This window comes from Perognathus longimembris, chromosome 11 (assembly GCF_023159225.1).
Source record: "Perognathus longimembris pacificus isolate PPM17 chromosome 11, ASM2315922v1, whole genome shotgun sequence".
NCBI lineage: Eukaryota > Metazoa > Chordata > Mammalia > Rodentia > Heteromyidae > Perognathus > Perognathus longimembris.
Genome location: NC_063171.1, coordinates 51,462,838 through 51,488,839, shown reverse-complemented (window position 1 = coordinate 51,488,839; position 26,002 = coordinate 51,462,838). Strand labels below are relative to the sequence as shown.

The following is a 26,002-nucleotide window of genomic DNA, read 5'->3' as shown; positions in this document are numbered from 1 at the left end:
TTTTACCTCAAATAGCTCCCCCCCCACCCACCAGATCTATGGAGAAACCCTACCCTCGATTCAACTTCATTGAACTGGTGGGACAAAAATGTCTGGCTAGTTCTGAAGGAGCACAAACATTTAAGGTAACAATGCTGCTCATATTTACAGGCTTCCCTTCATTTATACTTTGCGGCTGTGACTTGGAGTTGATGCTGAGTCCTGTCCAAAGGTCAAAAGGTTTATTCTAACCCCTAAAGATCTCAGATCTTATTCCAGCTTCAATAATATCCCTATTCAAAGAGCAAGGGGAAAAAAACATGAAAACAACAGCAGGGTGGGGACCAAAGGAAAGAAAAGCCAGTCAGGAAGCTTGGGGTTGGAAAACTTGTTTCAAAATGGCCGGAATTAACTGCTGACCCAGAAAGCACATGCAAGCCAAGATTCACTTCTACAATGTTACCAACAGTTTGCCCTCCCAGCCCCCTCCACCAGCTGTCTCTGACCGCCTGGATGCACAGCTCTGCACACACAGGAAAAGTGTTCTTCCAGTAAGTATGGGCCAGACTGTCCTACATGATGGAGTCTATGGGCACTAACAAAACAACAGACTCATGGGCAGAGAGCAGGGCGGGAGGGACTCGCCTTTCCTTGTATACTATACGTATTAAGTGATACAGAGGGCTAAAATATCCGAGTAACAACAACAAAAAGTGCCCGTCCTTTAATTTATTTATAATGAATTACTCTATTAATTAATTAATTTATATATTCTTGTTGGTCATGGGCTTATACTCAGGGACTGTGTGCTCTCTCAGAGCCTTTTCACTCAACGTTAGCACTCTACCACTTTGGGCCAGAGCTCCACTTCCAGTTTTCTTGTGGTTAATTGGAGATAAGAGTCTCACAGAATTTTCTGCCCAGGCTGGCTTCAAACCATGATCCTCAGACCTTAGCCTCCTGAGTAGCTAGGATTACAGGCATGAGCCACCGGTGTCCAGCTAATTAATAACTTTTTATTTGCCAGTCCTGAGGCTTGGACTCGGGGCCTGAGCACTGTCCCTGGCTTCTTTTTGCTCAAGGCTAGCACTCTACCACTTGAGCCACAGCACCGCTTCTGGCTTTATCTGTTTATGTGTTGCTGAGGAATCAAACCCAAGGCTCCATGCATACTAGGCAAGCACTCTACTACTAAGCCACATTCCCAGCCCCATAATTAATTATTTTTAAGAGAGGTTTTTGCTATTAATCTTCTTTTGTTAATATAAAAATTAGTTTGCATCTGGGCATGGTAGTGAATGCCTGTAAAGCCAACAATCCCAGCAATCAAGAGACTGAGGCAGGAAAACTCTTTAGTTCTAGGCCAGCAAGATCTCATCTCAAAAAACAAAACGAAACAAAATACTTCACATAATTGGGCTGAGGATGGTGACCCCCCCCCCTTCTGTAATCTTAGCCACATGGGAAGTTCAGGTGAGGAAGATCATAATATGAAACAAGTCCAGGAAGAAAGTTAGTGAGATCTCACCTCAGCCCATAAGCCAGGCGAAAACCTGTAACCCAAGCTATGTGGGAAGTAAAAGTAGGTGGGCCATTGTCTGATGATGGCCTGGGCAAAAGTGAGAGACCCTACTGAAACAAGTCTCTAAAAGTATCTTAGTAATAAAGTGCCTATGTAGTGATAACAAGATCCTGAGTTCAAACCCCAGTACCACTTTTTAAAAAACTCATTATAATTATCATCATCAAAATAACAGAAGAAATAATAAGAGAGAGTCTCCCATCCTCAGTCAGGCCCGAGGCCTGAGGGTCCCCCCAAACTGCTTTAATCTTTCTCCGGGCTGAAAGCTCAGTTCTGGATCACTCAACTGGTTCATTTAATGAAGTTGTTGTTTAGAGCCTCTCTAAATGACTTTTTAAGAGTAAGATTACCTGTGGATTACTGGTTGTCTTCCAATTCTGTTTCTCACAAAAATCCCCATAAAGAAAATGCCAAGGTGCATACTGTTCCCATGATTGTCCTGCACAAGACCAACAAAAAAACATTTGTTATGACACGTCTTTATCACTACATTATTCAGATTCACAGTAGCCGACCTTTGGGATCTACCTAAGTGTGTCTGCAAGTGCATGAACAGCCAAAGACAATGTAGTATCTTGTGGCATGGTGTGGTATGGGTACACATATGCAATGGGATTTTATGCAGCATTAAAAAAGGAAAGCAATGTTGGGCACTGGTGGCTCACACCTGTAATCCCGGCTACTCAGGAGGTTGAATCTAAGAATTGTAGTTCAAAGACAGCCCAGGCAGCAAAGTCTATGAGACTCTTGTCCACTAAACTACCAAAAAAGCTAGAAATGGAGCAGTGGCTAGAGGTAGAACACTAATCTTGAGCTAACAGAAAATCAAGGATAGAGCCCAGGCCCTCAATTCAAGCCCCAAGAAAAGAAGGCATCCTGTTCTATGAAACAAACACCACAAATGGAAGTGAAGACTTCATTCTAAATAAAGTAAGTCAGGAACAGATAGATACTGCAATTCACTTAGATGTAGAAGTTGAATCTAAAATACGAGCTCACTGAAAGAGAGCAGAATAGTAGTTTGCAGGGACTAGGGCAGCAGGGGTATGAAGAAATGTTGATCAAAGGATATAAAATTTCCTTTAGATCAAAGGAATAAATTCAAGTGATCTACTGCATGTCGTGCTGACCATAGTAATACACAATGGACTGTATTCCAGAAAATCTACTAAGAGTAGATTTCAAAGTGTCCTCGCCACAAAAATCGGAGTATCTGTTATCATTCATATGTGAATTCATTAATGGTGTAGTCACTGAATACCTATGTAAGTTTTATGTCTACCTTAACTCTTATATGTCAATTTAGATTAAATAACAACAACAACAACAACAAAAACATAGGTACTTGCAATGCAAAGGATCACCCAAAGTCTTAGGGAATTTGTTCGCAGCCCATCCACGATACAACAGCCACGACGGGCAAGGGGTTTGGGGGAGGGGCCTATGTAAGGGCATAGGGCTAGAGGGAAGGGTCCTGGGAGAAACAGCCTCACTACACAACTTGATGTTCATATTCTCTCTCTTTCTCTGCCCCTCCTTCCTTCCTCTATATAATCTCTCTCTATGATCTATAATGTGTTATTAAAGACATAGTATATATTATATAATAGCATGTTATTATTTACTATATATAATATGCCTATTATATAATATATATCATATACAGTACATATTACATAATATGTTATACGTTATCTATATTATAATATTATATACTACATCTTCTATATCTTGTATCTTATAATATTACATACTGTATCTTATATAATATATATTTGTCACAACATATTTCTGGGTGAAGAAAGAACTTTAAGATTTCTCAAACTTGGCGATCTGAATGAATACTTTTCTTTCATAAATACCCATTCGTCTTTGCTACCCATTAGTCTTTGTTGTTTTAAAATCAAAGCTCTATATAGATGAACACATTCTGATGGGTTGGGCTATTCCTCGGGGCTTGATTACAGGAAGCATCAGATCCCCCACCCCCACTCCTTCCTCACCCCAGAGGCAAAGTCTGCACCTCTTAGAACCTCCGCAGCCATTGTGTTTGATCCTCTTCCATGAAGAACCCCACCAGGGCAGCCTGGGTGGCTCTCTAATTCTTTTATCTCTTATTGTCCACTGCTCATCACTTTGAGCTTTCATTTTTATATTTTCTCAATTCTATCTCCCAATCTGTGCATTAAGTCTTCTATTTCTATTTAGTTCTCCTTCTAGCCTCTTTTGTGCCCGTGAGGGTCTCCTGCAGGGTGCGTCCTAGCTGTCTGTTCGCACTGACAGTGGGTGCTGTGTGATGGTTGCAGGCTTGTGGGCACAGGAGGAGCTGGTGGACTCCTTAGATGGAAGCCTGGATGTCTCTTCTTCAGTATGGTCCAGTCAGATGCTTCCAATCTGTTGCCTTGGAGACTGTAGCTCTGCTGAGAGCAAGCTAAATTTTGAGCATATGAATTGTCCCCATGTCCTTTGCTTTCTTGTCTTTCAGGAGCAAGAGAAAGATTATGTACAACTGGAGCAAAGAGGAAGGGAGGACCACTGAGTTCCCCTGGTATCTAACACCAGTAAGGCTGAGAAGCCAGGATCCTTTCTGGGTGATGTCTTCCCAACCCACCCACCAAAGCTGGCACTAGAATAGGCTTATTCTAGCAGGGATGGAGCCAGCAGTGGCTGGTGGGCAAAGCAAAAAGAACTAGAAAAGGAAAGAGAATAGTCTTGGGGATGATGAGAAACTGAAAATGTAATTTATTTGTTTGTTTTTTCCAGACCTGGGGCTTGGACTCAGGGCCTGAGAACTGTCCAACTGTCCCTGAGCTTCTTTTGTTCAAGGCTAGCACTCTACCACTTGAGCCACAGCACCACTTCCAGCTTTTCCTGTTTCTGTGGTACTGAGGAATCGAACCTAGGGCTTCATGCATGCTAGGCAAGCACTCTACTGCTAAGCCACATTCCCAGCCCTGAAAATGTGACTTCTAACACAGAGACGGGAAAAGAAGATGCGAGGAATGGATATGGAAGGAAATTTCTGTGGAAAGACTTTACTAACATGTTGGTGGTAGGTCCCCATCAGTGTCTGGTGGGGACTTGGGAAGAGTGGATTCAGGGCAGCACAATGGAAAAACACAGAAGAGAGACTCCCACTCTTCTACCAGTGAGGCCATTGCACTGAACAAAACTGAAGGGCTCTGCTTCCAATTGAGCAAAGCAGAGAAGCTGCAGCCTCTGTCTTCTGTCAAACCCAAATTACCATTTCCTGGCATAACACACCCTCACCTCACGGGAGTCACTCAGGCAGCAGCTACTCCAGTGTTTGTAGAGGAGGATGAAGGGTAAACCTGTTGAGAAGTGCCTGGAAGCTTCTGGAGGAACCCCTCATGGAGTAAGCCCACGCTGAATGGAAATATCTTCGTGAGCACACACACGACAAGCTTTGAACTTCATGAAGCCTGAAGTAAAGGGACCTAGAACACCCTTCACTTACTGGCCAGCTATATTGCCTTTCTGTTGTTGTAAACTTGTTTCCGACATGGCTGACCACATCACCGCCCCCTGTCTCGCTTCTCCCGCTTGTCATCTTTAGGTCAGCAGGTCTCATGTGGCCTCTAGGTGGTCACCTCAGTCATAGACAGATATGTGTCAGGGGAAACCAGCCATACGGTTGAGTCACACCCACCTGACAGTGAATCAGAACTAACAGTCTTCACCCTCAGAGGAAGACACAATATTCCCCTTGGTCACACAAAAGAACCTACCAGAAAGAGCACTAGAATCTAACACAGTGGATTTCAACACCACCTCAATGGCTTCCTCCTTTCCACAGTTCAACACCATCACAAACAAGAAGCAAATGACTGCAACAAGCCCCCCCCCCCCCCGCCCAAATTCCAGGCCCTGAGAAGTCTGGTTTTTTTTGTTTTCTGTTTTGTTTTCTGGAGTGGAGGAAAACTTTACTGATTTTTCCAATGACCCTAAATATCATGACTATAGATGGGCGGCTGCGGTGTAAGTGTGATACAGATGGCTTCATACGGCATGATAGCAAGGAAAATGAATTACAGCCCTAGGAAGGGCAGTCATTAGAGAAGCAAAAGAAAATTAAACAAATCTAAAAGAGAGCCATTTAAGCCCTTTTTGCAAGCTGTAGCCACCCTGCTCGATTCTACTTGATGCACATGGGCAGTTCTCATTAAGGCAAATTGCAATGGTGCAATGGAGGGGGAGCAGAACACTTATAAACCAGCCAGCAGAGCCAGACTGGAAGTGAAATGTTGGTGCTGAAATTGCAGGCGTCTCCCAAATTGCTGGAATGTGCCAGTTGCTTTAGATTTTTCATAGAACTCTTTTTTTTTTTTTTGAAAAGTTCGTCGGCAGAGAGAAGAAAATGAGTTTAAATTATAGGCTCAGCCCTACAAGTGATCGTGTGCCATGACCACCCCCCCCCCATGCCCACCCGCCACACCTACTGCAGAAGGCAGAGTTGCTGCAATGGATATGATGTGCGTTGACACCGTCCTATGTGTAGTTTCCATAAACTCCCGAGAGACAGCAAAATCACAATGTAGAGGTCTACAGAGGTAGAGAAATAATATAGACCCACACACAGGAGGTATCTCATTCTACCTCACTGACAATTATCCCTCTGTAGATCCAGAGAAGAGAAAAGAGTATGCACTGGGAAGAAAACTTCTGGTGTGAGTCTGTGCAATGCATCATGGTGTATTGTAAGACTGCACTTGGCCTTCATACCTTCAACATGTTGGATGAACTTGCTGGCCACAGTACTCTTAGGTGGATCTCTTATAAATGAGATAGGCTAGCCAAGTGATGGTGGCTCATACCTGAAATCCTAGCTACTCAGAAGGCTGAGATCCAAAGATGATGGTGCCCAGCAAACCTGGGCAGGTAAGTCTGTAAGACTCTTTATCTCCAATTAACCCCAACTCCCAGAAGTGGAGCTGTGGTTCAAGTGGTAGAGTGTCAGCCTTGAGTAGAAAATCTGAGACTCAGCCCAAGACCTGAATTTAAGCCCTAGTACTAGCACAATTGAAGGAAGGGAGGGAAGGAGGGACAGAGGGAGGGAGGGAGGGAGGGAAAGATATGTTGCTGAAGACCATGGACAACTTCAAAATCTGTGAGCTAAGTAGAAGCACTTGTTTGACTAAGGTAGATATGTCAACTGATGCTTTGGTAGTGGTCAAACTAAAGCACCCTGGCCCTCTGCACGCAGGGCTGGCTTCCTAAATGTTGTGCTGTTTGAGAGGACTGAAGCATAGCCAGGCCCAGCACATTACCTTCACTGGGAAGATTTCCTGCCCAAATCCATCCAAACGTTCCACTTCATTGATATACATTAGCTCAGCTTCTGCAGGCAGGATTCCACTACAACCAAAACAGCATCAAAAGAGAAGATGGTTAAGGGCAAGAAAGCCAGTGGAAGACCATACCCTCCTGATGGCAAATTCCAGAGTTGTGGTTTCACTCTAGCTTCTGGGAAAAGCAATCATTAGCCAACAGAGGGTATAACACATTACTAAGTAATTCATTAACACATTCACCAGTAGCCTTTTACTTAGAATGAAATAATGAGAGGCAGTCAAAGCAGCTAATGAAGAGCCACAGTCCTAAAAACACTAAACCATTATTCCAGACATTATTCCAGTGGCGTCTCCTTTATTTTTCTTTTCCAAGTGGGAAACATTTCCACTATTTTAAAAAATGTAGAGCCAGGTGCTGGTGGATGACACCTATAATCTTAGCTACTGAGGAGGCTGAGATTTGGGTGGGGAGAAGAGGTCACAGTTCAAAGTCAGCCCAGAAAGAAAACCCTGTGATTCTCTTATCTCTAATTAACAACCAAAAAGCCAGAAGTGGAGCCAGAAATAGCTCAAAGAGTCGAGTGCCAGCCTGGATCGAAAAAGCTAAAGAACAGCATCCAGGGCCTGAGTTTCAGGCCCAATATCTGTATAAAATCATGTTTTTTAAAATACACTTGGGTTTATCTCAGGATATTTTAAGAGCCATGTGTGCAAGATCAAACAGCCTGACTACACAAGTTCTCTGAATTTGGAAGGAAAAGAAAATGTTTGCTTTCTACTGGTCCAAAACAGCTCCTAGTGGACCAGATACCCACTTGGTGCTTCCTTCAGTTTATATCTTTCTCCTTTCCCCTCTCGATCTTTACCTTCTAACTCAGCTCCACTCCCAAGGTCTTCACACTCAAGCACAAGCAGCCCTGAGCTCCCAGATACGGTAACAGAGCCTGAGGAAGTTCAAAAATGAAACTGTCCTGACTGACAACTCTACTCTTCTGCAGGCTTTCTGGGGAGGAGGAGAAGGAGTAAGAAGAAAAGGAAAAAAGGAAGGAAGGGAAAGTGAAATTGGAGAGTAAGGAAAAAGAAAAAAAGGAAGAATGAAAGGTGAGAAAGCAAGGAAAGGATGTATGGAAAGGAGGGAAGGAAGGGGGAAGAGGAGAGACAGGAGGAAAGGAAAGGAGAGAATAAAAGGAGCATCATTTTTACATTCCCATACTCCTGTCCAAATCAGAAATAAGAGTCAGCCAGGCTCTGGTGACTCGCGCCTGTAATCCTACGAAGGCTGGGATCCAAGGATCATGGTTCAAAACCAGCCTGTGCAAGAAAATCCTTGAGACTTTTATCTCGAAGGAACCACCAGACAACTGGAAGTAGTGCTGTGGCTCAAAGTGGTAGAGTGCTAGCCTTGAGCAAAAAGAGCTCAGGGACAGCACCCAGGCCCTGAGTTCAAGCCCCATTACCAACGGCAAAGAAAAAGAAAATGGAGTCGTATGTTCGAACAGGATTGTGTTGACCCAGGCCAGGATTGAGGCTGGGGAAACACCCTTGCCTTTGCCCATGGAGCTTCTGCCCTGCGGGCAAAGGACCTGTTGCCTTGTCCTGCCTTACCTGTGAGCTTTGTGCTCTTGGGCCACCTTCTGGGTCAGCTCCTCCAGAACAGCCTCTTCCAGGGCCAAATCCTAGAAGAACAGAAATCACTTAGGTCAGAGGGGCACCTGGCCTTTGTGAACTTGCTTGCAAATTGTATCTTTATTTATGTTTATGTTGGTACTGAATTCTGGGCCTGGGCACTGTCCCTGAGGGTTTTGTTTTTGTTTGTTTGTTTCTTTTAACCTCAAGGCTGGTGTTCCGCAACTGGTGCTGCAGGTCTACTTCTGGTGTTTTGGTGGTTAAGTGGATGGCTCTCACAGACTTTTCCTGCCCATACTGGCTTCAAACTGTGATCCTGATCTCAGCTTCCTGATTAGCTAGGATTACAGGTGTGAGCCACCAGTGCCTGGCTTGCTTGCGAATTGTACAAGCTCCCTCCCTCCTTTCATGCCTCTGCTTGGCCTCACTTCCTGTCTCTCCATCCCTGCAGAAGCATGGGCTGCAATATCTTTGAAGACTTTGAGTTATATCAGTCTGCTGATGTACACTGGTGCTTCACTACACTTTGTTAGGTCAATAAGCTATTTTGGGTTGCCACTTAAATTCTTCAAGGCCCAAGTGCAGCTCTCCCTGCTCCTATTACTCCCTCCCCCCCCACCCCATCTGCCATGCCTCTCATGCAAGTTTGGGGTGGATTTTTGTTTTGTTTTGTTTTTTGTTTGGGTGTACACTTGGATATGAATTTAAGGCCTTGTACTTGGTAGGCGGATGCTTTACCACTTCAGCCATGCTACCATCCTTTAGCTTTAGGGGGTTTTTGTTGTTGTTGTTGTTTTTAATAGAGTCAGTGTCACACTTATGCCTTAGCTGGCCTGAACAATGACCACTTTATGTTTCACACATAACAGGAGTGACAGGCACACACCACCATAGTCAGTCTTTTATGATCTTCTACCAAGGGCTAGCCTTAAAGTACTGTAGTCTCCCAAATGACTAGGATTATACATATGAGCCACTACACCTGGTTCCAATGTAGTTTTAACAAAACAAACAAACAAAAAAAACACTTTTTTTGGTATTTACTTAAGATATTCTTAACAATCTGGGAATGAGTGTCTAGCCCATTGTCCTTTCAAAAGTTGAGTGAGGACAGAGATTGTTCCAAGCTTTTTGATCCATCCCTATCTATCATATTAAAGAAATTAATTCAAACCACATGTGAGGGGAAGGAGAAACACAAGCAGAAATGAAGCTCCTTCTCATGTTATTGGGCAGTTGCAGTCATGATAATGAAACCATCTAAAGGCTTGCTTTTGCTTTGTTTTTTTAAGACAATAGTGTTGAGCTGTCCAGTGAGTGTCTTGGCCAGTGGGAATGCAGGTAAACACAGAGAAAGCATCTTTTTTCCTCTGGGCTCTGGAGGGAACAGAAGAAGGGACTTTGAGCCACATTCTGACTACGGCAGCTTATATTATTGTGGGTACAGGGTAAGAGCTGGATATAAGCTCAGAAATATCTACAGAGAGCCTCATTTGTTTGCTTTTAAAATGCTATTTACATGGAGATATGCTTCCAAGGTGGCCACTGATCATGGATGAATTATTATTCCCCTAAAGTGAACACTTCAGATTTGCTGAGAAACATCTTATCTTAGAAGATTAAAGTGAGAAAAACCCACTGGAGCTGGGTGCCTGAGGTTCATGCCTTGTAATCCCAGGCAAGAAAGTCCATGAGACTCTAATTAACCAGCAAAAAGCTGGAAGTGGAGTTGGCTCAAGTGGTAGAATACTAGCTTTGAGCAAAAAAGAACTCAGGGACATATTGTTATAGGTTCCACTAATCTGATAGACCTGAGAGAAGCCAGAAGGAATTGTGGGAGCTCTTCTTTCTTGTGGTTGACTGATTCATTTATTATTTTCTACTCAGCCTTCTACTGAGATGACTTTGTCCATGATGGGAAATAAGCTCAATATATTCTCAGCTTCATCTGGTAAAATCACAAAGATATTCTGAAACTTAGACACTTCTCTGGGTACATGCCTCCCTACCTTGTAGCAGTATTAACATGATACTAATTTTGAAAAGCTAGTGAAAGGCATGTGGCAACAGAATAAACTTGTAAGTGAAGATCAAAAAGGGCTCCATTAAACCACCACTTCCACCTCTTAAAAGCAAAAGCCCAAGGGTACCCTTCTGCTATTGTACTCAACCCAACAAGCTTCCATATGCGCCTGGGGCCCAAGGCATGGGCCCCACCCGAGGGACATGCCAGCGTGGCCCTGAATGAGTGACAAATGACAGCGTGCATGCCTGCACACAGCCACGCACCTGTGCAGCACCCTGTGGATTTAACTTTGTTCTTTTCTCTGCTAAAGAAATGCCATTCGACAAATTCAGTTACTTGGTAAGATCAAACAGAGCCATTCCTCCCCTTGTCCCCTCCTCCCACCAAAGGAATGCATTCTTCCCTTTGAAAGCTCTAGTGGAACCAAGCAGAACCCTTACAACTTTCCCTGGCTCCCCACAGGCCTACTCAATTAGGTCACCACCTGGGCCTGCCATCTGCACCCATCCCTCAGCGTGACTCAGCCTCCCCTTCTAGATCTTCTCTCCCAAGGGATCAAGGCCTTGGATAAACTCCCCTGAACACAAACTGCTTTTATGTCTCCATTCATGTTCATGCCCACCCATTCTTGGAAGAGAACACACAGTCCTATGACACCACGTGAAATATCATGCCATCCTTCAGGTCCGGTCTCAGCTGACTGGTCACCACGGGGGGAGGCAGGGCGGGGGGCTTTTCCTGTCCCTTCTCTACATTCTGCCCACTGCCTTCCTAATATACGTGTTTGCTAATAATAATAAGACAGCTGGGTAAACACTTAATGGGAGTTTACCAGATCCCAAGTTAGGTACAATGCAGGCATTTTCTTCTTGAATGCTCCCCAAGAGATGATGTCTGTTATACTCATCTTCAACAAGAAAACTTAGGCTTAGAAAGACCAGTCACATTCCCAAGGCCGAAAACAGCCAGGATGTGGGCACCACACCAATTCATCAACTATGCTTGAAGTTGCTGACCACAGAGCACAACACTCAGGATATAACATGGCAGGGCGGGGTTGGTTGTGTAAGCAGAGATGAGAAAAGAGGGATATAGCCCACAGCCTGGGAACGTTCTCAGCTCAGACACACACTGAGGGCAACCAGCTCTGCCACATCATCACCAGTGCTGGCCAATGGGGCTTTGTGGGATGCTGGGAATTTCACATCTGGGCTTTCCTACCATAGGAAAGAGCTATTTTAGATCTAAAGCCAGTCCTTGCCTACATAATGGCGAGTTTTATGAGGTCAAGGCTGTGTAACAGAAGCTGATCTATTCAGAGCAAAGAGAGGATCCAGTCTCCAGAGCAATTTGTGATATGAGAAGAACCTCCTGGATTGCCACACTGCCCTTTAACCTGTTACAACCACAGATATATCTGACTATTAGTCACCGGTGAATTCTCTGAATAGCACTCAAGCCACGTCTCCTCAGCGAGGCAACGTGATAACACTTTCTGAATGAGAGTAGAGTGACACAAACAATACACCCTCTATTATCAACCACTCCATCTGACAAAACTCTGCACGCTCTAAAATCCGGACGACTGAGCTCACACCAAGCAGGCAGGCAAACATCCTGACTGTTGAGGTGAGCAGAGATACCACAGATATTGACTCAAAGCATACTGACAGTAAACATTGTTTAAAAGAAAAGAAAACCTTTGGGCTACTTAAGATGTTAATGTCTATGGAGAGACAACATTGCTGGAATTGCAGAGTGGGGAAGGCAATAAAGAAGCAGTACACACAGCACATACTATTGTTATCTGCTCGGAAGGAGGAGTCATGATAGAGTGACTCTTGAAAAGATTATTTCTAGATTCATAGAAAATAAAGTAAATTTAAAGTAAGTTTTGGAGCAATTAAGTTCATCTCCTTTGCTAATAAGGATAGTAATTCCAAGCTTATCTCAGAAACTCAAAACTTCCATTTGCAGACTCAAGGAAGGAAGGTGGCAGTAGCCCTGACTCTTGATGGTCACCTCAGCTGACCAGGGTCTCCATATACAGGTGGACGATCTAAAACCACTACGGTCACAAGTGATCTCCCTTTCACCTGCTTCTCAAAAGCCAGTGCACTCGGCACCTCATTTGAACAAAGCTATGCTCCTAAGGTATCTAGAAGCTGTTCCATGTGATCCAGGTGAAGAGAGCAGACACCCTATACAGGCTGGCTTTATGCCACCATGCACATAGCTCGCCAAAAGCAGGAGGTAAACTGAAGTAAAAATTAATGTATATTTCATGTGGACTGAGGATTCAGCTAGAGGTGGTTCTGCTGGTTGGTGTGGGCAATTCACTTGGAAAGAATTTTTTGTTCAACATCAAAGCCAGTCATGGAAGGGGCAGAATCACAGCCAAAAGTCAACGTGAAATGTAAGAGAAGGAGCAGTTTCAAGAAGAAATGATCATGCTTTCTTTTCTTATTTTTGTCTGACTGCTGGTGCCTGAATTCTATCTCCTGCTCAGATCAACACAATATATTCTCTGCTGACTTCCTCCCATAAATGGTCTCACTGTGATTTGGCAGTTTTCAAAGCCCACGAACTACAAAATCCTCAAAGAATCAAGGGTTCTAACTCTCCTCCATGTCCCACACAACTACCAGGCAGACAACCAGCTTACCCCTGCCCAGACACCAGGCCACCTGCTGCTTCTCTTCTTTCTGGATAGTACCTGCTCCCTCCCTTTCTGCCTCTTACCATCTGGTCCCATAAGGCATGGCTCCTACTCTATTAGTCTGTAAGTCTTCCCTAGTCTTCCCCAGTGCATGTGGCCCTTCCCCTTGGAAACTCTTGATTTGCACTTTATTACATTTGGCTTTGCTTTCTGATTTTGCAAAATTCCTACTTACCCAACCACATGGTAATCTTGAGAACATGCACTATTTCTTGTATAATTTCATCCCCCAGGGTGTTACATTATTCAGGTCAGTGTTTGGGGCAAAACCAATGATCAGAAAATAAAAGTGCTGGATGACTATGATTTCTGATCAGAGCCAGCATCTTTGGTTGGTTCTAGCTCTTCCCTACATAGCTGTCCTGTTTTCATTCATAATTCAAGACAACTCTTCTCATTTACCCTGAAGTCACCAACTAAGCCGTAAGCAAAATTCCTTAAAGGTTAAAACCCACTTGGTGGGTAGGACAGGAGGAAGAAAATGGGGGGAAATGAAGGACAGGGTGGCATTGCCCAAGAAGCATTGCACTCATGACCCAATTTAAGAGAACTGTAACCCCTTTGTAAAACTCTGAATAATAACAATTTTTTAAAAAGCATAACCTACTGGGGCATTGGTAGCTCATGCCTGTAATCCTAGCTACTCAAGAGACTAAGATCTGAGGAATGCAGTTCAAAGCCAAGTTGACAGGAAGTCCATGAGACTCTTGTCTCCATTAGCCACCAAAAAAAGCCAGAAGTGGAGCTGTGGTTCACGTGGTAGAGCACTAACCTTGAGCAAAAAAGCTCAGGGATAGTGCCCAGGCCCTGAGTTCAAGCCCCAGGGCTAGCATAAAACCAAATACTAAAAAACCTAGCTGCACCCTTAATTCAGCCCAGAAACAGATTCATTCCACAAATGTTTGTGAGCATAAACTATGTGCCCAGTTAAGTGGACAAAAAGCAGAGGATTCCTGACGAAACCATAGATAGAGCTGACATTTCAAACAAAAATAAACCAATGCTTACAGGGCTAAATCGGGAGGAGGCATAACTTCATAAACAAAAGGAGCTTTGGAGCACACAAGGGTACACACACATGCATGTGCAAATGCACTTGTGCACGCACATATGTGGTTTAACAAGGGGTAGTTGATGGTAAGGTGTACCAGACAGAAAGGCTAGGAAGGAAAGGGAAGGGAAGACCTCCCTAAGGGGAGGATATGCAAAGGCCAGTCAAGAGCACTTCCAAACCAAAAAGCTTCACACACAAAGGTTTGGGGTGCAAAGGAGCTCAGTACATTCTAAAAGGAACAGCCAGCATGCTTCAGGGTAAGGGGTACATGGGTAAACTTCTCCACAGATTCTTACTTAGTAACAAATACTAAATATATATTTATGAAGTCCAGTGTGATACATGTGGTCCATCACTGGAATGAGTAAATCAGGGGAAGGAACATATCCATTTCCTCCCATACTTCCCATAGCTTTGTGATGAGGACATTTCTTCTCTGAGCAATTTGCGAATGTACGCAATGATTAAGTGGAGTCATCACACCGGGCAAGGGGTCACGAGAACCTACGCCAGTCTAACGGAGACTTTGAAACTTCGCACTGCTGACCAACATTTGCCCTTTGCTTGTGTCCTCAGCCTCTGGCAATGACCACTTCAGTACTTTCATGAGTTTGCATTTCCAGAATTCACATCGAAGTGCGATGAGGAAACATCTCTTCCTCTGCCTAGCTTAGTTCCCTAACCTAACATCCCTTAGATTCATCAGTGTTGCTGGAAGTAACAGCATTTCAATTTGGGGGAGGTGAAGTGTGGGATGGGGGCAGAGCTGAGACTAAAGATTGCACTCTGGGCCATATACTAGCTAGGCAGGCACTCTGCCACTTAAGTCATGCCTACTACCGCTTTATTATTTTTTTAACTTGGTTCTAGGAACTGAGCTCAGGATCTCATGCTCACTAAAGAAGCACTCTTACCATTTGAGCCATGCCTCCAGCCCCTTTTGCATTCATTATTTTTGAGGTTGAGTCTTATTTTATGCCTGGGACAGCCTGGGATTCAATAGTCCTCCTCGTGCTTCCCTTCAAATCTGGGGGTGACATTTGTGTACCACCCACTGCAGTTAAGTCTCCACTCTCAAATCTCAAATTCAACTCTAGGAGCAAACAATTAGGTGGGAGCCCTAGCAGAAGAATTGAGACCCCCCAAAAAAACATTTGGCAGAAAAGAAGTAAAACCACCTCTTTTTGATGACACATGGTTTTATATTTTTAATAAAAACTGTAAAAACCAATGAAATCAGTAAAGTTGCAGGATATAAAGTCAAACCACAAAAATCAGTGGGATTTCCAAACCTTGGCAAGAAGTTATGTTTAAAAAAGAAAAAGTTGGGCAGGGGCTGGGGATATGGCCTAGTGGCAAGGGTGCTTGCCTCGTATACATGAGGCCCTGGGTTCAATTCCCCAGCACCACATATACAGAAAATGGCCAGAAGTGGCGCTGTGGCTCAAGTGGCAGAGTGCTAGCCTTGAGCAAAAAGAAGCCAGGGACAGTGCTCAGGTCCTGAGTCCAAGCCCAGGACTGGCCAAAAAAAAAAAAGAAAAGAAAAAGTTGGGCACTGGTGGCTCACGTCCTATAATCCTAGCCACTCAAGAGGCTGACATCTGAGAATCATGGCTCAAAGCCAGCCTAGGCAGGAAAATCCATAATAACACTCTTATCTCTAACCACCAAAAAGTCAGAAGTGACTGGCTAACACTGTGGCCCAAGTGGTAGAGTACTAGCCTTGAGCAAAAATAGCCCACAAATCTCAGGGACAGTGTCCAGGCCCTGAGTTCAAGCTCCAGCACCCCCACCCCTGCAAAAAAAAAAAAAAAAAATGACTTGTGGGAAAAGGCATGTTCACTTTCTCAAAGTGTTTTATAAAATTTGTCCCTACTTTATGAATGTGTAGACATATTTCTCTTCCCTAAGGAAGATTAAAAGTTCTCAAAGGAAACAATGTCCAGAGAACTTAGACAATTAAAATAAATTATACTTACCATGGGAAATAACACATATTCTCTGAGGAATTCCTGAGAATCAAACTGATTATAGTCTCCAAAATCAGCTGAGAAGATAAGAGAAAGAAAGAGTAAGAGTTGTTGTATGAAACTAAACATAGAATAGCAAATTAGTCACCCCACTTGTTCTTTTACTCCATCCCTTTTCAGTACCACTATTATATAAAAAATAGTGTGTTTGATACAGTCACCATCTTAACCTAGCAACAAAATATCAACAGGTGGTCACCATGACACAACTTTTTTTAAAGAATGGGAAAATCTGGAAGCAATTTCTAAAGTCTATTTAAAGGTTTAAAAACAAATTTGTATTTATCTGGTTGTTGAATGTGGATCAGGTTCCTTTCTTAAGAATATCTGCCAAGGGACTTTTTATCTCAAAAGGTTAACTTGAAGAACTGTTGAGCCAAATCCATCTATAAATCTTTTGGTATACCTGCAGCTGGAAATTCCCAATGTAAATCACCCTTGGCAAACAATCTCAAAAATCTTTACACCTCCTAAACAACTTCACATGTTCCAAGATGCCAGAAATTCTGTCCTGTCCTGTTTTTAGCTCTCAATGGTATGTTGGAGAACATGCATTCATGAAGGCCACGGGTGTGTGTGTGTGTGTGTGTGTGTGTGTGTGTGTGTGTGTGTCTGTGTGTGTGTGTGTGTGTCTGTGTGTGTGTGTGTATTATAAAATCTTGTTTCTGAGCACTAACAGAAAATCCAAAGCTGCAATGAATCTTGATTTCATGTAAGACTTAGCACCCAATAGAAATGGATTCAAGTGTTTTGTAAAATAGCAAGATATATAGAATAACAGAAAAGACATACAGCTGGGATGTAGCTCAGTGGCAAAGCACTTGCCTAGCAAGTGCAACATCCTGGGTTTGATCCCCAGTACCAAAAAAGAAAAGACCAAAAAAATACAGAAAATACATACACACAGATAGTGAGTGTAAAGAAGTAACTGAGAATGTAAAGATGGACCAACAAATGGAGTGTGGTAATCAATCAACTGGGTGTGGCATTCAAGGACAGCAAAGTGACTCACTATAGCTATTTCCAAGTTCAATCATCAGTCATTGTCTTCCACTAGAATTTAAGTTCTGCAATATCCCTTTCTAAGAGCCCAATAAAGAATCTCAGAAAAAAAATGATTTATAATTAGAACTGGGCACGGTGGCATACATCTGTAATCTCACCATTTGGGAGGCTAAAGGACAAGGATCATAAGTTTGAGTTCGACTTGTGCTACACAATGAGGCACTGTCTCAAAAAAATAGTTAAGGGAAGGAAGGGAAGAGAGGAAAGGGGCAAAGGGAAGAAAAGGGAGGAAAGGGAAGAGGAGGAGGAAAGAGGAAAAAAGGGAAAGGAATGCAGAGGGGATGGAGGGAAGGAAGAAGGAAAAAGAAAGGGGAAAGGAGGTGAAGGAAGGCAGAGAGCAATGAGAGAAAAAAGAGTAATTACAATGAGTAGAAAAGAACGATTTTGAAAAGGAGAGAGGCCCAAGTTAAAGATATGAGACACATTAGATCTCCTCAGTCCCCTGTCTATTAAGGTGTCTGCCACATTACTTCAACAATGCTACTGACGGGCCACCATTTCTTCCTTCCCAGTCCTTCAGAAGACAAAAAGAATGCATTTCTTTCCACAGAGTAATAACAGGAGTTGCACCATGAATACTCCAGAATGAAAGAGGTCAAGAGCAGGCCAGCCCTCCAGACACAGCACGCACAGAGTTCAACTTCAGTGCAATGTTTGGGATGAGAAGTTCAGTTCACAGCTTCTAAGTCAACAGCCAGGACTTAGATGCTGACAGGGCGATGCCTGACATTTGCTAGGTTTTCAAGAAAATAAGGACTGAAAGGGAAATCCCCATTGCTTTAAAATTTTATGTCACTGTCTCATGACTGTATTGTGACTAAAAGCCATTGAGCCACCACCCAATGAATATGTGCACATAAGAAAGACTTAAAAGTAACAATGTGGGAAAAGTTTTAAAAAAATAGTTGTCTAATAAATATAAATAAATAAATAAATATAGCTAAATAAACATGACACAAGATACACCGATTCTAATACATCTTGTTTCACATTATAAACCAGATTTTAAATGTATCCCTTTGTATTCGAATTATAAAACAATGGCTAAAGTGATCATACATGACAACAAGGGCCACATTGAGAAGTGGCACAGTTTTGAGGAAATAATCCACAAATTCTGAAATGTAGTTTTAGTTAAAAGCAGGGGGGGGGGGGAATCTTCAACTAAATTTAGTCTTCAACTGAAATTATAACTGCCCAAGCATGAATAAACAGTTGCAAACATTTTGAGAAATCTGCTTTCTGCCACTAAAAATTAGCAAATTATCATTCCTTATATTTTTAATCATTCTCCATACATTTTTTAAGTTAGCATCCATTAGGTGTACAAAGGGGGCTCCTTCTGACACGCCTACTTAGGATACGTCCACTTATGCATATAGATATGTATATGTGTATCTTGATCCATCTTACCTTCTCCAACACTCTCCCTCATCCCCTTCCCCCATGTCCCAAGTAAATTTCAGTGTACTTTATTGCTCTATTTCCACACATGAAAGTCCAACATGTTGACAATATCCACCCTTCTTCACCCTCCCTGCTCCTTACCAGCAGTCCCTAGTACTCAGCCCCACCCCCAGAGACCTGTGTTACTGTCTTATTATTCATTTTCTACTGCATAATAAGTGATCATGTATACTATTTTAATCAGGCAGACCCCCTTCTTTACTCTCCATTTCCCACCATACTATGCTCCCCTATTATTCAACAGCGTTTGGTGAGTTTTATGTTGCTAACTTTATTCCCGGATGCACTGTCATTTCAGTACTCTGTGCCCTCTAACCTTCTGTCATCAGGATGGATTTTAAGATACACTGAAATGACAAAGGAGCCCTAGTGAGAGAATCACTTAGGTAAATCAGGAGGCCCAAAGCACCGCAGTCAAAGAGCACGTCAAGTTATATAAGCTGGTGGTGACGATGCCTTACCTTGCACAGCTAAGCCTGCCAGCCGGATCACCTGTTCCAGGCTACACCTTAATCGCCCTTCGAGCACATCCTTTTTGACTTGCAGGTAATACTGATATCTGTTCATGGAAAGAGGGGGAACAAACAACCTTAAACACACAAACTGGGAATCTATCCCCACAGCAGAGATGTCTCTCAGATGCAAGCCCTTGTGTACACAGCAGGATCCGCAGGTGACGCTGACAAAGGCCATCTCTATAAACCATGGAAAGTGACCTCCTGCCCGTGTTTATCTTTGTTTGATGTAGCAGGTGCCATATCCTGTGCATCCTAAGTTTGAGAGCATTCTCATCAAGTTGCTCACTGGTGGCCCAGCAGGATGAATTACTGATAGTGATTTAAAAAAAACAAACCCAACAACAACAATTCGTTCTCCATAACAGAGAGAAGAAAGAAAACCCTCTTCTACCCCTGCGCACCTGCTTCAGTAGGAAACCACCGTTTTCCGGAATAAAGTCTAGAAACACATCACCTTGGAAATGCGAAATCTTGGAAGGACAGACACATCTCGAACAGGTCAAGTAATATGAAATTTTGATAAAGGATGGGCTAAATCTTGATAGTCAGACTCCCCGCCCCCCCTTGACATGTCTATGACTCAACAACAGCGTCAGAGAAGCAGCTCTAAACAGTATTATTTCTCAGAATGACATAAACATTCAGCCATCAACGCACCCCAGACGTTTACTTCCCAGGGCAACACTTTCTCTTAGGACACAGTCACACTTCCCTAGCACTACTTCCTGGCAATCACTGATGACCCCTTTGCTCCTGGTAACTCTATGTATTTCAGTCTGGTGAATCAAAGTCCAACTTCCCTGAAGATACGTCATCAGTGTTGAGAGCTAGCAATAGCTGGGTCTACTTGCAATGTCATAGGTACTATGATGTAGCTGCCGAATTCCTACTTGAAGGAAGAACTTAGGTCCTCAACACACCCCAGCCCAGATTTCACCTCTTCCCTCTTCTTAGGTTTACTGGGCAGAATGAAGACAATCATGTCAGTCTTTGGTGGGAAAAACCTAGACTCTGATCAGAAGAGCAAAACACTGGGAGTTGTTTCTAAGTCCTTTTCAATGAAACTGAATAGAGGACAGAAAAATAACCTCTTATCCATATTCTCACCCAGTCTTTCACTTGATAAATTCATAATCATTTCACTCTTCAAACCCTGTCCACCTAATTTGATCATTCTAATGAATACAGACAAGTGTCTCTACCGATCTTTAGACCAGTCTCTGATGTGTGCAGAAAACCTTTTACTCACTTGTCCAAAGTGAGGCCACTTACCATTCTGAGCTCAGTGGGCACTACTGCTATGCCCTTAACTTAGCCTCATCACCTTAGAGACATGAACTTGCATCCCAAGTCCCAGTAAGCAAGAAGAGCAGTTCTACAGAAGAGTTTGTAGTAAAAAGCCCTTTGCTGGTATTATCAAAAGTGCAGCTCTACTGTTTGTGAATGTGCACAAAAGAACATTAGATAGGAACATTTTAAAACCCTGTGAAATCAAAGGCATTTCCTATGGAAGAGGGGGATAATTTTTAAAGGAAGTTTTCCATAACTATAGTCATGATCTGCCCCTTCGTTCTTCACAAAAAGCAAAATAAACAAAAACTCTGAAGAAAAATTTTTACATAAATTTAAAGTAACTTTATAAGATAAATAAAAACACCCAACACCGTAGCATTCAAATTGCTTCAGTAGAGCTTGCCTACGAGAAATATCCTTTAGCTTTCTTTCCCCTCCTGTTCACTCGCCAAATCTCTAGCTTGGCATCCTTTCCGATGCATCCCCCAACCCCAGCCATGAGTCCAGTCCCACTTGCAGCCAGGGTTCAAAAACCAACCACTACCTCTCCTCCCATAAATGGAGCCCAAGTGTGCCCATGGTCACAACGGCAGATCTCATGTTCCTCAGTTTTCCCCAGCAAACCAGGAATCCCAGCAAAAGGGCTTTACATGAAAGCCTTTGCCTTGGAAAGCAGGCACACTAATCATTACGAGCAAAGCTTGGGGTTTTATAAGAGCTTTGTTTTAAATAACAGAAGACTCGTGTTTTAAAACAAGTTGATGATACACAGTATTTGGTTCACCTTCTGAGAGACAGCTCAGTAAAATCTGAAACAGGAAGGAGACCATGGGCTCTGGAAAGCTGTTTCTCTTCTCATACCAGGTAGCACAGAGCACTTCCTGTTCTGTCTGTTGGAGTTTCATACCCTGCTTTTGACACTGCATCTGGGACCCTCTTCTGTCTCCTTCACATTCCCCCAGACTGCGGCCCGCTTCCCCTCTCCCAACCCTCTGGTCTCTCTGGGCCAGTTCTCCAGGGAACAAAGATGCACTCATTCAGATGAGGTAAGCTTCTCTTCAAGAGACTTTGGGAACTGCCCGGGGAGCCTTTTATGAAAGAGCTTTCATGTTTGTAACCTAGTCACTTAGGAGAAACTTCCACAAGTAAGAGGGTCCTTAAGTTATCAAAACCTCTTTTAAGTGCCAAGAGTTCACTGTGAAAGCAGATACATCTTTGAAGATGAGCCACTTAGAATCTGAAGACCTTACTTTCAAAACTCAGAAATAAGAACAAAAGAGTACCAAGGAAGGAAAGTACTAACTTGATCCTGTTGCTGAAGGGTCCTGCGGGCCTTTCTCTTTCTCAGTAAAGCTAAAGGATACCGAAAACAAGTCACAGAACTCCTAATAACCCCAAAACAAAAATCCTAGGATAGAAAGGATTCAATAGTGGCAAAACCTATGGACGAAAAGTACAATGGGATTCCCAAAAGAAAGCCAGAAACCATAAAAGAAAATCTTAAGGTAGGAAAGGAGCATAAAAGTTCATCTATTTCTGTTCATTATATACAGTTTGGATCTCCTCTATGGGCTATTCATTCCTCCCCATCTTGAGTGGTTCTCACTTTTTGGGGGTTCTGTACAAGCCTGGGAAATGGACAGAAATGTATGTTGAAGCACTTTCTTTGAGGATGAGTCCACTGGAAGTGCAGTCATCCATGAGAGAACTAAAACACAATCTCTGCTTAGAAGGATGCACATCACCTTTGTGATTCTTGATGCCATGTTTCTCTGTCACACAAAACATTTTGAAAAGATGATAGCCTGGGGTAGTGTGCTAGAATTAGCGTCTTTTTACATGTCACACTTGGGAGGTGAAAATGATACCCCAAGCTTATTTATAACAGCAAATTCCTTTGCAACCAGACCACTAGCCAATGAACCCATGGGAATCCAACAACACAGTAGTTCTGGTTCCTTAGCCTGCTGCTCCTGACTTTCACCTACAAGAACTAAGCAAGTTCTAGTGTGGACCCAGCCTATGTAAGGAAAGAGTCTCCAGCAAGGAATGCTGGGATTTTTCTGGCCATGTAGGTTGAGTGCAGACTTGTGTGGGCTTTAAGGGCTCAGAGCTGCAGAAAGCTAAGTTCCCTGCTGCAAGCCATGCAGAGCAGGTGAGCAGCAGTAATGACAGGGTATCATTACCACATGAGACTGCTACTACATAAGACTGTAGAAAAAAAAAAAAAAAGAACAAAATTCAGCTGGCTTAGGAAATTGTTTGGCTGGTAATGCTTTTGCACAGAAGGCACTTCTGTTTAAAAAAAAAATGGTATCCCACTGGAAGATTTGATTAGAAAATGGGGCTGGAATTCTATTTTTAGATTGTTGAGTTCTGCTTACTTTTGATTAGGGAGTCAATTATAACAGCAATAAAATACAACAGGGAGTCTTATTTTGGAAATACGTAATTTCATGGGAGTCACTATGCTGGGTGGAGAGGAAAAAGGAAAAAGAGAGAGGGGGAAAAACACAAATCTATATGCCAGGAAGTGAGTATGTGCCAACTTTCCAAAATCCTCTTTGAAAACCTAAGTTCACAAGGAAAACTTTTTAATACTTTTCTTCTTTTTTCTCTTTCCTTTTTTTCTTCTCTCTCTCTCTCTCTCTCTCTCTCTCTCTCTCTCTCTCTCTCTCTCTCTCTCCCCGCTTCTTACCCTCTTCCTCTTTTGCTTTCTTTGGTTGTATCAGGGATTAAACTGAGGGCCTCACACATGCTAGGCCAGCACGCTTAGCATGTGATCCATGCCTCCAGCCCCCTTTGGCTTTGGTTATTTTCAAGGTAGGGTTTGCTATCCTCTCAGGCCAGTCTGGGCCTTGTTGCCAAGGACAACAATCTGACAACACTTCTTTCCAGCCACTACGCCTCTCCTGTAGCTGGAATAACAGGTATGTATCAATGCTCCTAGTCACTGAGTAAGATGCAATCCAAGAACTTTTAGGACCTGACTGACCTCAAACTGTGATTCCCTCGGTCTCTACTTCCAAAATAGCTAGGATTGATATTTTTCATATTCAAAAACCTGGATATAGCCCATCTGACCATTGAGGTACATGCCTGGTTTTAGGACAGTTTTTTTTTCTTTCTCTTCTAAGAATTGGTAGATATAATTACAATTGTTAAATAATGGTAAGATTTATCTTTTTTGTTTTGCTTTTACTCTAAAGAGAAGATTCCGTGGCTGGTTAAAGGCAGGATTCTCTGGCTGAGGTAGAAAAGGGCTCCTGATCATTGTTACCAAACATCACAACTGAGGACTGATAGATAACTCCGAGATAACTCCGGTCTCGGCTGGAGAGGCCTTATCCTTCCTGAATGTTCCTATCTCGGGCAAGTGACACTTTCAAATTCCTTTCTCCTCTAAGACTTTGAAAAGAAAGGTTTTTTGGATTTGTTGTTGTGAAAAAAAATGCTACCATAGAGCATTTGTACTCCTGACAGAGGTATCAAAGAACTCTCTCAAACTCACACTCTATAAGATTATCCTCACGTTTAGAGATATACTTCTAAGATCTTTAATCTCTTCTAATTCTCATATGAAGAATTTACCGAAGCACTAGGCAACTGTGCTTTACTTGCAAGTCTGTTCATTTTCTTAAGCTGGAAAAATGCCTCTGCAAAGTATGAGCCTCACTACCACAGAACTACCAACAAGGCATGAGGGGCTCCGAGGCTGAATACTCATGGCTTTGGAAGTCTTTCTCACTTCCAAGTTCAGGTTGGCAGAAGAGTCTCCAAAGCCATAAGATCTGATTTTGGTCACATCCCCACCCAAAGACACAGCATCCTCAGCACACAACTCATGGGAGAGGCAAAAGACTGTTAATCATGGTTGTAAATGTTCGCTCAGAGAAGTCCCCTCCCATATGTCAGCCTCATTTCCCTTGGGACTAGCTTTGGTTCAATGAAACAGGAATGGATGTGACTATCATTGCCAAGGTGAAGTCCTCAGAGGCAGCGACTGGGCCCACCTGGTTCCCTGTGTCCTGAGAGCTACAGAGCACTTGCTCCCTTAGCCTGTGGTCTGGACAAAAACAACAAGGAGCAGAGTATCATCCTGAGTTAGGACAGGTCAGGTGTGCAGGAATAAATCTCTGTTTGTGAAAGCCACAGAGTTTTGGAGGCCCCATATTGTTGAAGTATGGTTACGTGGAAACTATTTAAAAAGGGAGGAGGGTTAAAAAAAAATCCAAGTCCAGTCTTCCACATTTAGAATAGGAAGCTTCTGAATGAGGTAGCACTGCTTCCTAAAGGATGGGAAGCTTTTGAATGAAGTAACACTGCTTTTTAAAGGCAAAGCCAGAGAGCACTAGGCCAGTGCCAACCACTGGGTGGAATTGGATCTCCAGCCATTCCCAGCAGGGCCTCAGTTTCACTGAAGGTGAAAAAATGAAAATGGAAATGAAAGCAGCAGTGCCTGTAATGTTTATGTTCTCATGCTTCTGAAAAAGGGCTTTGAGAAGCCAGCCCTCCTCTTCCTCAACTAGACCTTCCGTGCCACAGCTTGAGTCCAAACACTTGAAATAATGAGCTCTGTATAAAAACACTCTTCCGGGGCATGTTTCATAGGGTAGCCACAACTCTTCAGAGTTCTTTACTCCTGGTGGCAGTCCCTCCCACGGGAGAAAGTGACAAAGATAGAATCATGCAGTCTAAAGTCTAACCACTTTTTCTTTCCTTTGCTTTTTTTTGTTGTTGTTGTTGGTGGTGGTGGTTGTGGGCTGTCCCTTAGCTTTTTTTGCTCAAGGCTAGTGCTCTACCACTTTGAGCTACAGCTCTACTTCTAGTTTTCTCATGGTTAACTGGAGATCAGAGTCACACAGACTTTCCTGCCCAGAGTGGCATTGGACCATGATCCTTAGATCTCAGTCTCCTGAGTAGCTGGGATTACAAGCATGAACTGCCACCACCCAGCAAGTCTAACCACTTCTTGACAAAGTGAGAAGAAGCAGAATAAGAAACAAATGGAAGTTTCTCTACTCGAAATGGCAGGCAAAGAGGGGTAGGGGGACAGAGGACAAGTTGGCTTGGAATTCTAGAACATGGGGCAGCGAAGACTATTAAATCTTAGATGGAACAAGGATAGCAAGAGGGAGAAAAAGAGGACATTCCATCCATTCTGTAAGGTGTTCACAGCTATCAATCCAGATAATGAACAGGATGGCTACACTATGCTGAGACGGCCAGAACCAAATAAACAGTCTGCACAGGCATGCAACCAGATAAACCTGAATGCCTCCTTCCTCTGCCCCTCCATCCTCAAAACCCTTGGGAAGAATTCTAGTTCAT

The 26,002-nt window shown here is 43.1% G+C and overlaps 1 protein-coding gene across 1 annotated transcript in view; it reads right to left on the bottom strand.

Moving 5' to 3' along the window:
- Positions 1–26,002, bottom strand: part of Ptpn14 (protein tyrosine phosphatase non-receptor type 14) — a 144,256-nt gene that overhangs the window by 31,929 nt on the left and 86,325 nt on the right. Inside the window, exons 4-8 of the mRNA XM_048356673.1 lie at positions 19,322–19,419; positions 16,278–16,345; positions 8,479–8,549; positions 6,850–6,937; positions 1,912–2,000 (exon numbers count right to left, since the gene is read on the bottom strand). Coding sequence (XP_048212630.1) covers positions 1,912–2,000; positions 6,850–6,937; positions 8,479–8,549; positions 16,278–16,345; positions 19,322–19,419 — 414 coding nt within the window. The remainder of the gene's footprint in view (positions 1–1,911; positions 2,001–6,849; positions 6,938–8,478; positions 8,550–16,277; positions 16,346–19,321; positions 19,420–26,002) is intronic.